Below are 17,841 nucleotides of genomic sequence, written 5' to 3' on the forward strand. Positions count from 1 at the left end.
GGCCTCATCCGAACAGTGGAGGGCCTTTCAAATAAGTTCGGATCCCTATACGTTAAGTTACCCTTTGTGATGCGGGCTAGGACGGCCAGTAGATTTAGACCGCCTTGCACTTCGTGAGGACCAACCATTTCTGCCCTTGAGCTCATCTAAAGAGGGCATGATTAAACGGATAAGACACGCATAATCAATAGTCCCTCGGTCGTATAAATGAGGTTGGGGGAATGTCATGGTGTATATTTGTTTTGTCTACCCCTGATCCTTACCTTTAAGAATGCTCACATATATTCCAGCTCTTCCATGCCTTCTTTCATTTCCCATTCGCAGGTTGCGTGGGAGCGAGGATCCGTCGGCTGAGCGTGCCCCGCTGGGTTCGCAACGGCACGGAGAGGCCAGTAGTTCTGGACTGCGAGTACGTGTACAACGAGAACGACCTCAAGCTGGTGGTCAAGTGGTTCTTCAACGACGGACTCGAGCCGGTCTACCAGTGGATACCCGAGATGAGGGTGAGAGAGGCATTCGGCGTGCTCCAAGGACGCATGGACGACGCCTACTCGGTGAACTCGCGCGATCGCTACTAGCAGTACCGAGCCATCCGCATACTCAGGCCCACCATGGAGCTGAGCGGAAAGTACACCTGCGTCGTGGCCTCACTGGCTGGCCAGGACGCCCGGCACCAGGACATGACTGTCTTCGGTGAGAACATCTCCAGATCCGCTGTCATTTCTGCTTTGAGTCTCTCGGGAAAGCGTTCAATCTTGTTTTCTATTGGAGCCGGTAGAATCCTCGTCCACGCCGTTACACTTTCATGCACCTGATGTCTTTCTCTAGGGAAACTTCATCAACTCTTTGAAAGAGGATAGGCTTTTTTCGCTACATAAACGCGCAAATCTCGGTCCGTGTGACTGCCTGTACGCCCCTCGATTCAGCTTCACGGCCAGAAGTTGAACTAATCTGTGAAAAAGGATTATATTTAGGCAGAACCTTTCCAAACAACTATAACTCCTGGTTTTAGTCTTACATGTCCCCGTTATTTATTGCACAGAAAATTTCAGGCTCGGTTGAGGTAAAATATACAAACCTAAACAATAATTCCCGCGTTCTCTTACACGTTCTCTATTGAACAAACGTTGGGGTAATCTTCGAATAGCAAGTAAAGAAAACTCGTTGACAGTGGCCCCGAAAGGCTCCAGCACGTGCGGGTTAAAGCATCTTTTTTTATCTGTCATTTCTTGATCTGCCTGTTCCAAGCAGATCCAAAAGAAACAAAGGATGAAGAAAGAATGGACGCTGTCCCAGAACATTGCGCGCGAGGAGTGCATAAGCGGGCAAAATGAATTGCATTGAACAAGCCGCAATTCAAGTCGTCGCGACCGGAGCGAGATCGGACATGAAGAGCGGGAGCGGCGGGAGCAGGGAGTGGAGAAGGAAGTACGTGGCGGTAGTGGCGAAGGACTGTGGTCTTTCGACGGCACTTGTAGTAAAGCAAGCAGACACGCGGCTGATTCGATTGGCCGTTCGGCGGAGATAGGCGCTTGTGCCGTTGGGACCAGTGACCAGTTATTTGATCGCCACACCTAAAATCGCATACAGTACTTCTGAATACGCTGCCTTCATCTTGGATGACATGCCTCTGGATCACACGGGATGCCTTCGGGAGGATGGTCATAGACGTTGCGTTTCCATTTGCTCGTAGCAGCTTTTGCCCTCGTCAGCGAAATGTTTACCAATGCTGAATGTTTCAGCATGCCTTTTGTTGTGCACTGCGAATTTGTTCGCGACGTCTGCGCAGAAAGCATATAAAAAGCACTTTATGCAGCGCTGGTGCTTTGCAGAGAATACATACCTGAATTCTCAGCCGTGTAAGAACACCTGCCTTGAACTGCGTGCCCGATGTACACAAATTCATTCAAATAGTGCCTATTAGAATTTCTTTGTCTGACAAGAGGGTTTCGAATATCTTCATCGGACAGACACGTTGTTCGGCCCAGTTAACGCCTCATCGCTTCGATTGCCGTTGCTCATACAAACTTTATGACATCATTTTGGGAAGCAAATCCAGTCTGCTTCGAAATATTGTTCACCATCTCTAGTGCAACAGCGCGGTGATTCTTCACATCATTTCATCTGGCTCACTCTTTCGCTCGGCATGTTCTTTCAAGATTTCTGGCTAAGTCAGCGCCCCCGCATCGCCATCTTTTCCTGTTTACGCACAATTCCTCGGTGACTCATTTGACGACCTAAGGCACCCGGCCTCATGGACTGTTGTGCGCTAGTGTGATTATCAATTGCCTTACCCACAACATTATGGATCGCGCCTTTTCCTATTACTGCAATCGGTCCTTGACTCGATACACGCGGCATGCGATGCGCAATGCGCGGGAATGCGTTCCGCACACCGGCGTCGGCATCAATCTGGCACGGGGGCCAGCCCCTCTCTATTAGATAACAACTCCGCTGTGTTTGACCTTATTTTGTATTTTGTATAATGTATTTTGTATTTTGTATACCGAATTGCATACTTTTAAAACTCTTGCTAATCATCCACCTATACCCACCCGCCGTGGTGGCTCAGTGGCTAAGGCGTTGCGCTGCTGAGCACGAGGTCGCGGGTTCGATTCCCGGCCGCGGCGGCCGCTTTTCTGATGGAGGCGAAAAGCAAAAACGCCCGTGTGTACGAGATTTCGGCGCACGATAAAGATCCCCAGGTGGTCAAAATTAATCCGGAGCCCTCCACTACGCCGCGCCTCATCGCCTGCGTTGCGTCGGCGCGTTAAACCCCACAATCAATCAATCCACCTATACCCCGGCTGCCAGTGCAGTGATACGCATGTAGACAACGTGTCATCCTGTAGGATTGCACCTCTTGTATTACCCTGAACCCCCCATAATGCCTCCCAGGGCTGCCCTGACTCTTTTTCCCCCTACCTGGAATAGATTCCCCCTGGATGCAAATAGAAACTTGCACTGACGCCGCACATAACCTTCGCCTCCCGGGACACCAAGGTGGGACAGTGTCGACACCTTCACTCTTACTCTGTCGTTTGAGGCCGACCTTTTTAAAGAAATTTTTTCTACACTTCACCCGTTATGCGCTTGCGTACGTATTCACACACGTACAGTGGTGAGCTCGCTTAGGGTGAACACGGGAGCGCGTGGCCGCCGGTACTACAAGAGCAGCCTACCGTGGGGTGCGCTAAGCAGCACGCATGCGCTGTGTTTGTCGAGCGAGGCTATGATTTCAGTGCGCGCATCGCGTCATCGTAGCGTGTGAACGTCGTCTGCTAAGTTTATCTTGCTTGTAGCGGTGAAGCAATCGGCGCGCTGTATTAAATAACTGAAAACTGCAATCCGAAAGAAAAAAGTGTCTGAGGGAGCGGTTATTCTTTCATTAGCTTGAATGCAATGCAATCGGTTCGTCACATCGCAACTCGCCAGCTTGCTTCAACCAGACTTGATAAAAAGATGACGCTCATTCTCATAGCACTTTATTCTCTGCAAGTGATTTCCACTGAAACTGAAGAAATATAAAAGCAGAATGTTTATCAGAAATAAATTGAGAGCTTAAAGTGAGCTCGATCCCTACAGCCTTAATTCAATTTACGATGGAAAAGCATCTTTGTGATGTTTATTAGGCATGTTTATACAAGGTGCAAGGATTCAAGGTTCAAAGCGAGACACCATTAGCAGATCACGCGCAACATAGCAGAACACGATCAGACGTTCCGATGACGCGATGCGCGCGCTGAAAGCAAATTCTGGCTCGATATGCACAGCGCATGCGTGATGCATCGCGCAGCCCACGTTAGGCTGCTCTGATAGTACCGGCGGCCACGCGCGCCCGTGTTCACACTAAGCGATCTCACCACTGTACAGTCAAAAAGTTTTATGATAGTAAACACGGGAGCATCAGAGCGGTCAACCGATGGGATGGCGCACTTTTATAGTTCTCACTTTTGGCGGATCCACTATGTGACAACGGTTGATTGCGCTGTTGTCTGCGTCAGATATCTGGAAACAATTCTAAAGGAACGTGCAGATGTGGTGGTTTTTGTCAAGCGGCAAAACACAGCTAACATATGGAAACGTTATTTCTCGCGGCTCGATTAAGTGATAAAAAGTGCTTTACCCCACGTCGTCGTATCTCCAGATGTCCTGTCGAAGCTACTGCAGCAGGCAACCCCGCTACAAAGCGCTTTCGCTGGGTGCGTCCGCTAACCGCAGGAAGTGTGAGTGCGCGCCAGCCTCTTACCAGACGCTCCGCATGTACTCTGCGGCACGCGTTCCTGTGCATTCTGTCATACAGCTTTTGACTGTACACCATGGAATCTCTACCGTAATCGTCATCGCTATGTTCATGATTACTGTGAAGAAGGCTGGAGAATTTTCTCCTCAAAGGAAAACTTTTCACCTAGAGGATTTCACTTCACTTTGCACCGCACTGCACGTGCACTACACCTGCACTGTTTTGCAGTCTATTTGGTTTTAATAAAGCTAGTACCAGGATGGGAGTTCGCGGGAGAGGCAGCAATAATTTTGACCGGCCGAAAACAACAAAAAGCCTAAATTATTCGAAACAGACAGGTAGGGTTTGTAACTACAGAACTATTTTTTTCCAGATTTTCAGGGCTACAGGGGGAATTATAAGTGTAAAAAAGAAATATTAACGACAAAATGTGCCCACCGGGTGGGATCAGGCCCCTAAACTCTCGAATATAGATATAGCGTGCGATGCTCTCCGAATTGTGCTGCTGGCTACTACTTAGACAGAAAGGGCGCACGCGCGTATTCGTGTATTCACTGTGGAAAAAGGGGCCCGCCACCAAGACCCGTTACTGATGCGTGCTTTTAATGCAACAAGCTCATGATAACGATGATGGGCACGAGGGAGGCGAGGCGTCCTCTTTTTGAACATCCTCACCTGGAGAATCAGCTGCAGTTGGTCTCCTCTGGGTGTAGATGAGGGTGCATGTGCCCATGACGTTATGGGCTGAGGATGGGCTGAGGGCGTTCCCCGCGAACTTACGGCTCTGCTATCCCCAATTTTCATTCCAAAAAACATGTAGTCCTCCTCATGCACTCTCTTTTTAGATGCGAAGCAGCTTATGGTCGCGCCTGTTCCCTCCACCGTTGTGCGGCGTCTACACCCCCATTGCGCATGCGCATCCTCCTCCCCTCCTCTCCTCTCCTTGTCTCATCGCATCTTCTCTCCGGCATTCCTCCTCTCCTATCCGACGCTCCTCTCCTCTCCGGGATTGCGCAACGAATGGCAACACCTGCGGCTCCGCGCGCGATAATGCGAAGCAGCTTAGGGTTAGAGGCGCCAAGGTAGCCGCTGCATACTCCGCTGGGGCGCCACTGTAGCTCCGTGGTATAAATGATGCGCGCACGCGCTCCAATCCCCTCATTCTCCACCCACCCGCCCTCATTCTCCTCCACCCCATGGCTGCTTCGCACACACTCAGGATTCCCCTACGGGGAGATGGTGAAATGTTTTTGTGCTACGAAATTTTTATTTTCGCACATACACAAAAGACTAGGCACGCCACTTCCCTGGACGCGCGTTATTGTTGTCTTTCCTTCCCATATCATGTATCACCTTTTACAATTTTTTTGTTGACTTTATGTGAAGAATGACTAAACTTTTATTCCAGAAATAATTTAGCATTGATTACATGATTAATTAATTGTTTAATCATTCCATTGTTCGATCGTTCAATTACATAACTGTTAAAAATAAATATTAACCAATAAAGTACCTAGTTAATGAAGTAGCTGCTTGAATAATTATTTATCCATTATAAATGTATTAATTGAATTATCTGAAATAATTAATCAACTATAGTGTATTGGTTACGTGCTTCCGGATTGATTGATTGATTGATTGATTGATTGATTGATTGATTGATTGATTGACTGATTGACTGATTGATTGATTGACTGATTGATTGATTGATTGATTGATTGATTGATTGATTGATTGATTGATTGATTGATTGATTGATTGATTGATTGATTGATTGATTGATTGATTGATTGATTGATTGATTGATTGGCCGATGAATTGTGGGAATTACGCGTCCAAGCTAAACCTGGTCATTGAGGCGCGCTTTGCGGAGGGCTCTGGATTCACTTTAAACACCTGGGGACCTCGAACGTTCGCCGAAATCTCGTTCTTACAAGATTAACCTACGGCTCCGTCATGCAGGGTGCTTAGTTTGCCGCTTCTCTCTCTCTCTCTCTCTCCATCTCTCTCTCCATCTCTCTCTCTCTCTCTCTCTCTCTCTCTCTCTCTCTCTCTCTCTCTCTCTCTCTCTCTCTCTCTCTCGAGCATGCTGTGACCTGCATTGAGGGCTTGGAGGCGCTCACTCAATAGCGGAGCCAGCAACGTGCCGCTGCCTCGGCAGTTTTCGCCAGGCGAGAACCTCCAAACAACGCTTTCATGGGCACTGTGTCGCCTATACAGCTCATGCTGATGGGGCGTTGGCCTGTTCTGTCGCCATGAAGCAGCCTCCTCCCAGACAACGGGGCGGTTCAGTTTTATGTCCCGGTGGCGTGTACGGCTCAATTATCGGTCCCGCCCTAATTATCGGGCTAAAGTTTCTGCACGCGCACCTTCGCTTTCGTCTTCCTTGACAGTCTTCCCACTTCGTTTCGTGTCTCTTGCGCCTATGGTGGAAAGCGAACACCGCACTCGTATCTGCATAGCGAAAAATCACGCCTCCATTTTGGGTTTCGAAACAGCCATTTTCGACTTTGCCATTCCCTCCTGAGGAATAAGGATAACTACTCGCCCGCCGTATAATGCCCCAGCCCTGTGTGTGTCCCTGTGTGTGTCAGCACTAATGCCCTGCGTGTGTCTACACTAGGCTTGTTACCTTCTAAGCGGTTGACCTCATGTCTATCTCTCTTTGTCGTCTTTCAGCGCTCTGTTTAGTCCAAGTGAGCACAACTAGGTTACGCCACAGCCCTTATGCCCGCTTATGTATCGCGTGCCGTCATGTCATTTGGGGGAATCCGGGCGTGCGCACACGGGCGCAGCTTGTTTGGGAAAGCATTTGCGACCATGGGCGTATGTTTACCTCTCGTTGTTTGTGCACCCTTTTTTCTTTCTGTATGTAACCACGCACGTATCACCATGCTTGCTCCAAAACGCTCCGCCTTACTTGTACGTTTGAGCATTTTTGTTGCCGTCTTATTAATAGCTTCTTCGAGCGCGAATAAAGGAAAAATTTAGAACTCCGCTAGAGTCGTCCTTTCTTTTCTTTCTGTTATATGACAGCGGAGAAGGGCAAAAGGGTTACTCAGCACAATACTTCGTTTGGTCACCCCCACACCTCCTCTGCAATCTTTGAATTCCATGTCCGGCTTTCAGGGCGTATGTTTTGTTAACGCGGGAGTTAAAAAAAATTAGCCGCGTATCTGCTCCTTTCGTTACCCGCCGCGGTGGCTCAGTGGCTAAGGCGTTGCGCTGCTGAGCACGAGGTCGCGGGTTCGATTCCCGGCCGCGGCGGCCGCTTTTCTGATGGAGGCGAAAAGCAAAAACGCCCGTGTGTACGAGATTTCGGCGCACGATAAAGATCCCCAGGTGGTCAAAATTAATCCGGAGCCCTCCACTACGGCGCGCCTCATCGCCTGCGTTGCGTCGGCGCGTTAAACGCTACAATCAATCAATCAATGCTCCTTTCGTTGCAAATGCTTTATCGACTTTTGCCAAGCCCTTCGCTTTCCCGCTCAGCTCTTATGTTGTTCCTCTTGCTTCGTTCTCCTCCCAAGGTAAAGACGCCAAATGTTTGCTTAAATCATTTTACATTTACCGCGTTTCACTGCTCCAGGCCGGGTGTCTCGATGCCAACGCTGCCGTACGGAGGAGACGCGCGTCAATCGAGGCGCCCTACTCCAACGTTGATAGAACCACGTTGCCTTACTCCGCGTGCGTTCCAAGAAGAACGTGGGACCTATCTAGTAGAACCTTTCGTAACTGTCGCCGGTTGATTTCCTAAAACGGCGCCAGAAGCTATAGTGGCGCAGGCGAAAGCATGCGACGGCGGAGTGATTTTTTTTTCTGAAGTTGATGAAGTATTTAATTTCCCAAAAATCAAGAATGTATGCTCTTTTATAAACGAACACTGCAAATATCACTTCTGTATTCATTTGTTGCCTTGTATTTGCGTAATGCCTTGTTCTTCTGCAACAATGTGGACAAGTATAAACATTACACCGGACCTAGACGGGTACATTTAGCTGTTACTATTAAGAATATTGTGCAGGCCTTCTTTTACTTTGGCCGGGTGGCTGACTCGAGTCACAGACAGACCGACAGACAGACAGACACACAGACAGACAGACAAACAGTCATACAGACAGACCAAAATTTCTGGGTTTAAGTAGACCAAGAAAGGCTATCGTCTTTAATACTTTTTAAGTGTGTTTTAGCTGCTGTCCCTAGGTCTACTCATATCCGCCTTGATTTCACTATTTTGCAGCCCCCTAGGGGGTTGGTATGTTTTAAAAACCTAAACAAAGATAAAACACCTCGCGCCGTTCGCGGTCTCTGAAAGTAGCGCTATGACGCCAGATTTGCTTGCAGGCCTATTTCAACGTATTGGAACAATTTTCTACTGTGCGGTTTGCGTACTCTAGCTAGGATTTCTTGCTTTGCGTTGGTCTGGGCACAGTTAAACCACGTGTTTAACATCAGTTGCGTCCGCTAGTTATTAAGCACCTGCCCTCCAGAAGAGGGAGGGAATGTGATGGTAGTGGTAATAAACGTTGACTTGGTGAAACGCAGTTCCGATTCGGGAACCCGGGTTGTTTAGAAGGGTCAGAACCGAACTTCACTGGGCCCAAATCAACTTACTTCTATGTAACGGTCAAAACGTGTTGGGCGAGTGACTCATACTACAGAAATAAGATTTAGCTCAGCAAAAACAAGGTCGACAGACGGACAGGACGGGCGCTAACTCACCGCCGGATTGTATTGAAACAACGGCATGCATTTATACTTTCTGTGCAATTACGCACGTGTGCAAAAATTAAAAGTCATCTGGTGAAGGCACAGATCAAACACATCGAAGACGTTATCAAGAATCTTACACTCCTTGCGTACATTGACAGCGATGGATCGCTCACGCAATCGACTCCCCTCGGATATATGTTGAAAGCTTCCGCTATACTTCACGTGCCGTGAACTTCCAACTTCCTTTCCGAATCTGTGTTTACTCGCATGCTCTCGCGGTCGGTCATTCACACATCCATCTATTTGGCAGATGTATACTTTGCCACAATACAATGGTATCTCGTACACAACACCTTCAATGCAGTTTATAAAAGGATTTGCACGTTTCTTATCGCATGTTTTGGGACGCTTCTTTTTGGTGATCGGTTCGCGCACATAGTGCGCCAAGTTGCGTATGAGTTACCGTTGGATTGTGGTAAAGTATACACCGGCCAAACTGGTCGATGTGTGAATGACCGAGTGGTAGAGAATGCCCAATACAAAAAATGAAACGGGACAGGACCACACTTGCCGTCCTACAGTAAAAGAATGCCACTGTGAAACCAAACGAAAAAAAAAACACAAAGATTCTAAAACGAAGTCGGGACATCACTGCATGCGAAGTAGCGAGAGCTCTCCACATAAAGCGAAAGGGAGATGATTGTGTGAGTGTGCCATCGTTGTGAATCTACGGAAAGGATTGTGCCTTTTTAAAGCAAAGCTTTTTAACTCTACCCCCCAAGGGTTCTTTCGCGACCGTTGGTGTCACCAGAAAACTCCAGCGAACAAATAAAAGAATTTACTGGCACCGCCGGAAATCGAACCAGGAACCAATAGACTAACAAAGCGAGAGCCCGTTGTCTTACCGATTTAGCTACGAGCCCACGCGATGACTGGGAAGACAGGTGGTGTACTCACCAAGCACATCTACGGGTTTACCCCCTGCGTTCTCGCTGAATACCACTTGAAAGCGCCACGCGACCACTCACGCCCGTCTAGCGGCCCTGTGCGCACCTTGCTCATGTGCTAAGAGTTACAAAAGTTAAAGGAAGCTCACACCAATGCATGGCATCTCACTTCTAGTACGCCAATGTGCTAAGCCTGTGGCCTCCAGTGTTCACGTAAACAATCACAGCTCCTTGTCGTCCGCCCTCACGCCAAACCGAGGAATACATTCAAATACTCCTTGATGGCCAGGCCATCAATCCAAGCCCCAGCATCAAGATCCTGGGCCTACATCGCGAGGCTAACACCAAGAGTGACGTCTCCTCGCAGCGCCTCAGAAACAGCATTAATCAAATCATACACATGATCAGGCGAGATGCCACCAAGAAGCGAGGCCTAAAGGAATCCGGTACCTTTCGATTAATTGAAGATTTTGTCCTCTCGAGAGTCACTTACGTCAACCCCCTGTCTTCTTCTCGACAAGGAAGACATAGAGATGCTTTATATAATGATTAGAAAGGCGGCCGAGCAGGCCATTGGTCTTCTCATGAGTGCGCCCACACAGAGGCTGCTTAGCACGGGGCTCCACAACACGGTGGAAGAGCTGATACAAGGCCATATTTTTAACCAGAAGGTCCGACTCAGAACTGCGATGGGTAACCGCGTGCTTCACCAGATTGGCTGGGCAGCCCAGAATGTCACTCCGCTTGACGTACTCCCAGACTCTTGGCGACTAAAACTAAAAATGCTTCTTTGCTTAGAAATATGAACCCCTCACATGACGAGGTTGAGCATGACGGGCTCAAGCGCTAAACACCACCCTCGGTGGGGATCATGCAGTTATCTACAGAGACACCTCCAAACATCGAGGGCAGCAATACGCCATCATCGTGGCTACCTCCAGAACCAACCTCCTTGCGTGTACCTCGCTTAGGACCCAAGAAATGACGGCAGCAGAACAGGCGGCCATCACCTTGGCTGTCGCTCAACCAGGGGTTCGGAGGGTAGTCATTGATTCCCAGCAAGCCTACTGAAATTACCAGTAGGGTTGGGTGTCCTCACCTGCACTGCGCATGCTAAAAAACCACTCCCCAAACGGTTCCATTCAGCTCATCTGGACACCCCCTCACGCTTCAATGGAGGGCAACAAATACGCCCACCCAACAAGCCTGCACTTTTACATCCCGTGCTATGGAGCTGCACGAGGACAGTCACCCGCTTGTCACGTTCGGGGAGATAACCTAGCATTATCACCTTCTGAGACTGACCGTGCCTTCGCCTTACCCTGACCTTTCTAGAGAACAACAAACTACCCTACGGCTCATACAATCCGGGCTCCTTCCCACAGCCTACACGTCTTCCCTTAATGTACCCGAATCGCTACGACACTGAATGTAAATTTTGCTCAGAAGTAGGAACACTCCACCCTGTAATCGGGGTGTGCGACTTTAGCCCTGAGCACCCTCCTCTCTTTCCGTCAACTATGCAACAAGAGCAATGGGAGATGGTGCTGTCCAGGCCCTCTCTACCTACCCAGCTTCAGCGGGTAGACAGAACACAGGCCGCGCGGACTGCATATGGGCCCCACAGAAGAAGGAATCACTCCCGAGGGCTGCACTCTGGGCCGTTCAGAAATCTGAACAGAAGTATTTGTCCCTCCTCCTCCTTCTCTGCCGCAAATCTCGTCGCCTCCGTCCGCGGCGCAGTAACGGAGAAGAAAGATCGTCTAACACCGGGTTGGATCTTACTTTAATTTTATAAAAAAACGTTTCCACTCTTGTGCTACACCAATACAACTCAACCAAACACCGTTCATGCTTCATGCATTGATTTAACCTTAACAGGAATACCTCTTTGAAGTAATAAATGGTGTTGTTGAGTTCATTTCACTTCTATCTGGTTTTGCTATTTGTAGAGCGATGTGAGTGAATTTAAGTGACGTCGCATGGGTAATCGTTATGGGTGCCGTTTACAGCTTTGCTTTCCAACCACATTCACGGAGTGGATTGGCGCAATTTTTTTTTTTGATAATTTTCTTTATGTTTTTATGTGTGCCGTCACCAATTGCCTGTTTCATTTTTTGTACAAAAATGCGATCACGCCGATAGTTTACATGCATGCCGTAGTATCACTGAAATCCAGTTGCGAGTTAGCGCCCATTCTGTGTGTTTGTCGTCCTTGTCTTTGCTGCGCTGTCTTTTTTCCATAAATGTAAAAGGCACCCCTTGCGTAATGCTTCACTTTGTCGTCTGCGGAGATGACTGGCACCAGCACTGACTGGAACACCTCTATTCCGTACGGATGTTTTCCCGGAAATGCGCCGAAAGTTTTAGAGGCGTTCATAATTTTCTGCAAGTGAAAATTCGCTGAGAAATGTCGGAATTCTCGCTAAAATATGTAGCGGACTCGACCGCAAACTTTCTTGTCCTAGGAAGGTTGCTTGCCTTCTTGCAGTTTCCACGCGATTTAGCAGCATCCTCAGAAAGGAACTTTAAAAATTGTGCTTTAAAGTCGCGCTGTATGCTTCAAAAAACAACGCTAGAAAACTCGCTGGAGTTCACTGCGATATACCCCGCATATTAAAAAAACACATAAAATGGACACTTCGGACATATTTCGACATCTACACGTGGGTGAAGGCAAGATTGCATGGGTCGTGCCATGTTTCAGCCGAAACAATGGTAGCGTGTTTATATGCAAAGCTACAACAGAATAAGACGAGGAGGATTGAACGCTCCCATTTTGGTGTGCATAGCCAGCTAGGCTTTTTCGCCTACTGAACTTGTCCACGTCCCCGAATGCTGACGATATAAATTTTAACGTATACATTCTACCTAATAACACTGTCTTTACACGGCGAAATAATATTCTTTGGGGGTTGAGGTTGGCATGTGCTCGCAGGATACTCACACATACTAGGACTTTTTAGCGAGTTCTCGAGAAAGGCCACAGCGGCAGCATATGTGTTCGGTTTTCTAATTAGGCGCTAATGAGGCGACACAAAAGAAGCATTCTTTTCTTGTTTAGCCTCTACTTCGGGCAGCATAGGCTGATAAAACCAGGACCTGGTTTGTTATATCTAAAGGAAGCAATGCAAATTTCAATACAAAAATTTTATAAGAATTCATCTTCTCTTTTTCAGGCGCAACATAAAAACGCGAGAAATTTCCAGTATGACGCTTTTAAAGTGTCCACAAATTACGAGCGCCCAAAAAGTCATCACAAAAATATGTTAGACCACTAAAAACAGTTCGGGGTGAAAATCAAAACGCGCTGTGAAAAATTCAGCTGAAAATCAGTAGTATAAATAAGCACAAGCTTAACTTTAAAACTAGAACTTCAGTCAAAAGTACAGCATTGTATTCACGTGTATTCGGACAAAAAGGACATATCAAATGTCCCTTCTTTTGGCCACTCTGGGCCTATCTGTAGTGCACACAGAAGGGCACAACTCCGAAAATGTAGGTTTGGGGTAATACAACTGACGAGTGGCATGTTCCATTTTCTTTAAACTTTAACTTTTTCTTTTCAGACCATCCTGCAATTTCGGTTAGGGCTCTTAGACCTATACGCGAATAATTTCCGTTTCAGCAGAGCTCAGTGATTGTTTAGCGGTGCCGCGTATTTTTTCCTGTGGATGGGATGAGGCTAGTGCGTTAGAGTGGCTTCAATATTAAAATGTAACTCCCGGCAGCAATAGATACGTACGGCAACAATGAAAGTTGGCCCTTCCCCTGTGAGAACTGTAAAGGACATGAATTGTCAAAAAGGCATTTCGAGTGAACAAGTCATTGCAGTACGAAGGCCTCTCCAATGCATGTGCAGCCGTTGCTGTCATACGATGCCTCAGTCCACTTGTAGAAACCCCAACTTCAGTGTCTTCTTCTTGTCAGCCTGGCAACACTGGTTTCCTGTCGCTCTCTTAATAAGCGGGAATAAATGCCGTCTGTGTACATTCCCAGATAAATGTCTGTGGCGTTTTCCCCATCTCAATAAAATCAGTTCGTCTTTGTTCCTCACCCTGGAGTGGTTTCGCTCTCTTCGGTGTTTCCCAGAGTTTTATTGCCATTCTTTGTCTCCGAATTTTTTGAGTTCATTCCTTAATAGAGTTATTGTTCTTCCTCTAGTGCGCAAGCTCACCCTCCTAGCAAGTAACACATTGATTCTTCGCCTTCTTGAACAACAAGCGGGAGTAAATGCCATATGTGCGTATTTCCTGAAAAATATCTGAGCCGGTTTTGTGGTCAAGACCCCAGACGATTACTCCTATCTAGCCACAAAACGCGTAGCTGTGTTCTAAGCCCAGCTATCATAAAAAGTGGGACGTGTCATGTAAAATTTGTCTGGCGGTAAAACTTCGTGTTGCAGTGGCGAATCTGCCCTCACTTGCGGCTGAGGGCACTAACTATGGTGAATTCCTTTGCGCCCCCTGGAATATTGTGAGCTGTAAAACGGGTATAGAAATTTTTACTGCTATTCATTATTAGCAGCAAATAATCCTGACTACAGTATTTATGGTATTCGTTTTGCACTGCTCGCAAGCGGGAACTGCATTGTTTGTGCATTCACCTCGAGTACACGCCCTTACAAATGTTTCCAAGAGGTTTGGGCACTACCAAAGAACATTTTGCGTCTGGAATGCCCCAAAGACGTTTTCCCCGAAACGTTTACAAGTGTAATCTATTGTACCTGACGAGACAGAGAGAGATAGAGAGAGTGGGAAGAGAGAATGAGCAAAACCTCTAGTTTGCATAATTACGTGAAGGAGTGGCTTCTTAATACAGAAGTCAAAACTCCGTCTTTGGAAGTTCTGTCCTCTCCGTCATCATCACCTGACGGGCGAGGTGTGCGCCACACACGCGCAGTATCCCACTGCTCAAGGGTGGGGTTAGGAAAAGGGGGTGGCAAATTCGGGATTCGACTACATTCCCGGATTATGTGGGATATGGAGTCTGAATGTGTGCAGAATTTGCATTGCGATGAATGCTGGTTGGCTGGCACTACTTTCACTTTGAGGCTATACGTGGGCTAGCCACTATACGTGGGTTAGCGGAGCTACGGACTGCGACCGGCAATTTAGTCTGCAGGAAGGTGGGAGCAAGATGGAGGATGACGTGCTTTTCATAACGTTCCACCAGGGCGCCTCCTTTGAATGCGACGCAACGTTCACTTCCGCTTATCCTATATTAAAGACGTATGCCATGAGCATTCACGAACGATGGCCAAGGAGTGCTGATGCGTATGCAACCAGCACCCGTAAAAGGGCGAGGAAAAGACGGGCAACGTCACGAGCAAGGTGCAGAGAACTTGCACTCTGATGACCAGTCACATGGGACCCAAAAGCGTTCTTATATTTACAAACCTTGTAACGGCACATGCAAAACACGCGAATATACGTAAGTCATGTGAGCCGTGGTTGCAAGATTACAAACGGACACTTCGGCTGCTCACAGCTTGCAGTAAGTAGAGGATGGTTAAATTAAACGAGGCAAAAAAATGGAGTGACATTGATTTGCGAATAGGTCTTTGCACAGTGAAGCTGTAATTGGGGGTACTGAAACCAACATAGACAGCTGCTTTCAAAATTAGCGGAGTTCTTGAGCTGCGAACACGGCAATGGCGTGTGGCGAGTGGCTTCCTCATGGCTGCACCTTGTCGTAACGTTTACAGTGCCAGAACTTCTTTAGTCCTCGGTAGTGAAGATTCTGTTTACTTCTCCGCGGGGGAAAGGCCGCATTTACATGATGCCGCTGTGCCGATAGATGTTTCTGTTACCTACGTCTTTCGTCACAACCGCGATGTTCTTTGACTATCCTATGCACGTGGCATACCCGTAACAATGTTGCAACAAAACTGTGGTCGAATATATACAGCAATCGTCACTTCAGGCGCAGGTGCACTCCGTAAATGTTTAATGGCGCCAGCATACTGTGCTCGAGATTATTCAGTTATCATCGCATCAGATGCATATCATTCTCAAGCTATTGCACGGCCTTTTATGAAGCTGAAATGGAGGACTCAAAAGTGCTGCATTCTATAGTGCGGATAAATGAGATATTATAAAGAAGGTTGTGTTCCAAGTATTTAAACCGGCAATTATTTCATGTCCCGGTGTGAAGGAGTTTACAGCTTTGGGCGGTCCTCTTTCAGGACCCCTTGAATTAACACGTGCGGCAGTTGGATGGCTAAGAAGGACAAAGCTCAAGCTATGGTTCCGACATAAGTTGGACGCAATTAATAGGTTCATATCCGATCTTGAGATTCTTCCTCTCCTTCTATACTTGTTGCAGTTCCGGCCAAGTCGTTCTCGTTCAACTACAGCAGCTATCCCACCACGGACCAAACGCCGCAGTCACAGCCTCGAACCGTGAGCGTCATGTGCTCGGGCCACGGCCTGTTTCCGAAGCCCGAGCTGAAGCTTTTTGTCCTGGAGGGAGACATGCGGAGGCCCGTCGGAGAAGCCGTGGTGCGAACATTCACGCGTGCCTCAGCAGAGGGTCTGTTCGACGTGGTCCTGCACGCCGACATGGTGGAGAACCAGCTGCCGTTACTGGCCGACGTTTTCAAGTGCGTGTTGGAGATTCCTCACAGCAACTACGTGCTCACGCGTGGGATGAGCCTTGCACACGGTCAGTGGCCGCCCCCCTCAACCCCCGTGTTTGGTCTCCACGATGCAAAAAGCGGTACGCTGGTCGCTAGGGTTGGTAATACTTGAAAATACTCGTTCCTGTGAGTGTCCCTGTAGTTTAAGCTCAGCCAAAAAGCATTGGGAGGGGCAGTGTTCGTACTGATGTTGCAGCGTAGTCGCCTCTACTTGCATCGCCGTGTAACTGTTCCTCCTTTCCCTCTCTCTTCCGTAGCAGAGCTAACCTGGGAAGCCTATGGTGAGTGGCTGTTTGGCAATATTTATTGCTTCTTATATTTTTCCCCTGTCAATACACGATAGGTATCGTCGTTTAAGGGAGCAGAAAATGAGCGTCACTTTCTCGTCTCGCCACCGTGAAATGCCGCCTGCCTAAATAAAGAATTTATCACCCTTTCTGAGCTGGCGTACCCAGTTCGGTAACCGTGTTGAAAAATGTTTGATTCAGTTGAAACTGGACGCTCATGGTCAAGGAGTGATAGGGGACATGGCTTAAGAAAACAAGCCCTGCCCAACTAGCTCTCAAACGAATAAGGAGCTGCGCAGTGTAATGTAGTATCCGTTAGTTGTGTGCAGTGACTCCAACAGCACTGATCAGTAGTGAAATAAAATGACTTGGGTATACAGCAGCGTTTTTTGACAGGAACTATTATGGTTTGCGTTGAGCGTGCACGGCTGAAAAGGAACTTTTCGATTATAGATTAGGAATGGAGCAGATTTTGATATATTCTACCATTGAATTATTTTTCTCGGCTACAAGCGCTACTGTTCCGACATTCGTCATGGGCAACGTAGAATTCTTAAATTCGAAGGACGCTAATATTCAATTGTTGTCTGTATTGGGACGCCGCGAAAAAAACAACAGCGTTTTCAGGTGTATGGTGTTTGAGTCGCCCAGTACCGTACAATGCGTATGCCATCTAGAAAGGCCGCAAGTCTAGGAGTTCCAGTTGAAGCAGGTGCTCAACCTACAATAAGCAGCATTTACCTAAAAACTAGGTCAGGTCGGAATATAGGTCGACGGTAAACTGTGTGGGAACATAAACGAAACCAGACGCATTTATAAATTCATAAAAATATGGTTTCACAACCTTGCCCGTTTTAATGGGGGAAATAGAACAATTGCCACAATAGTGATACTGCTAAGTTATAATAGGTAACATTTCCAATTGGTTTGCCACATTCATGTCGGAGACCGTTTTTGAAAAATCATATATAACAATATAATCACATATAATGTCGAAGAATATTCAGCAAA

The 17,841-nt window shown here is 47.5% G+C and overlaps 1 protein-coding gene across 1 annotated transcript; it reads left to right on the top strand.

Annotated features, from left to right (window-relative positions):
• Positions 1-347: 347 nt before the first annotated feature.
• LOC144180534 (uncharacterized) lies at positions 348-16,692 on the top strand. Its single transcript, XM_077708864.1, has 2 exons — positions 348-693; positions 16,231-16,692. Exons 1-2 carry the CDS (start codon positions 612-614, stop codon positions 16,653-16,655), a joined length of 507 nt encoding a protein of 168 aa, XP_077564990.1. The 5' UTR covers positions 348-611; the 3' UTR covers positions 16,656-16,692.
• The last annotated feature ends 1,149 nt before the right edge of the window (positions 16,693-17,841 follow it).

The sequence above is a fragment of the Haemaphysalis longicornis genome, unplaced genomic scaffold (genome assembly GCF_048455015.1).
Source record: "Haemaphysalis longicornis isolate Haplotype H1 unplaced genomic scaffold, Haemaphysalis longicornis Haplotype H1 scaffold_4, whole genome shotgun sequence".
NCBI classification, from domain to species: Eukaryota; Metazoa; Arthropoda; class Arachnida; order Ixodida; family Ixodidae; genus Haemaphysalis; species Haemaphysalis longicornis.

Bases quoted from the DNA above. Each gene is read 5' to 3' on its own strand.
- LOC144180534 (XM_077708864.1), top strand. From the start codon at position 612: ATGGAGCTGAGCGGAAAGTACACCTGCGTCGTGGCCTCACTGGCTGGC. The intron at 694-16,230 runs GTGAGAACATCT...TACTTGTTGCAG, and splicing joins CCAGGACATGACTGTCTTCG to TTCCGGCCAAGTCGTTCTCG.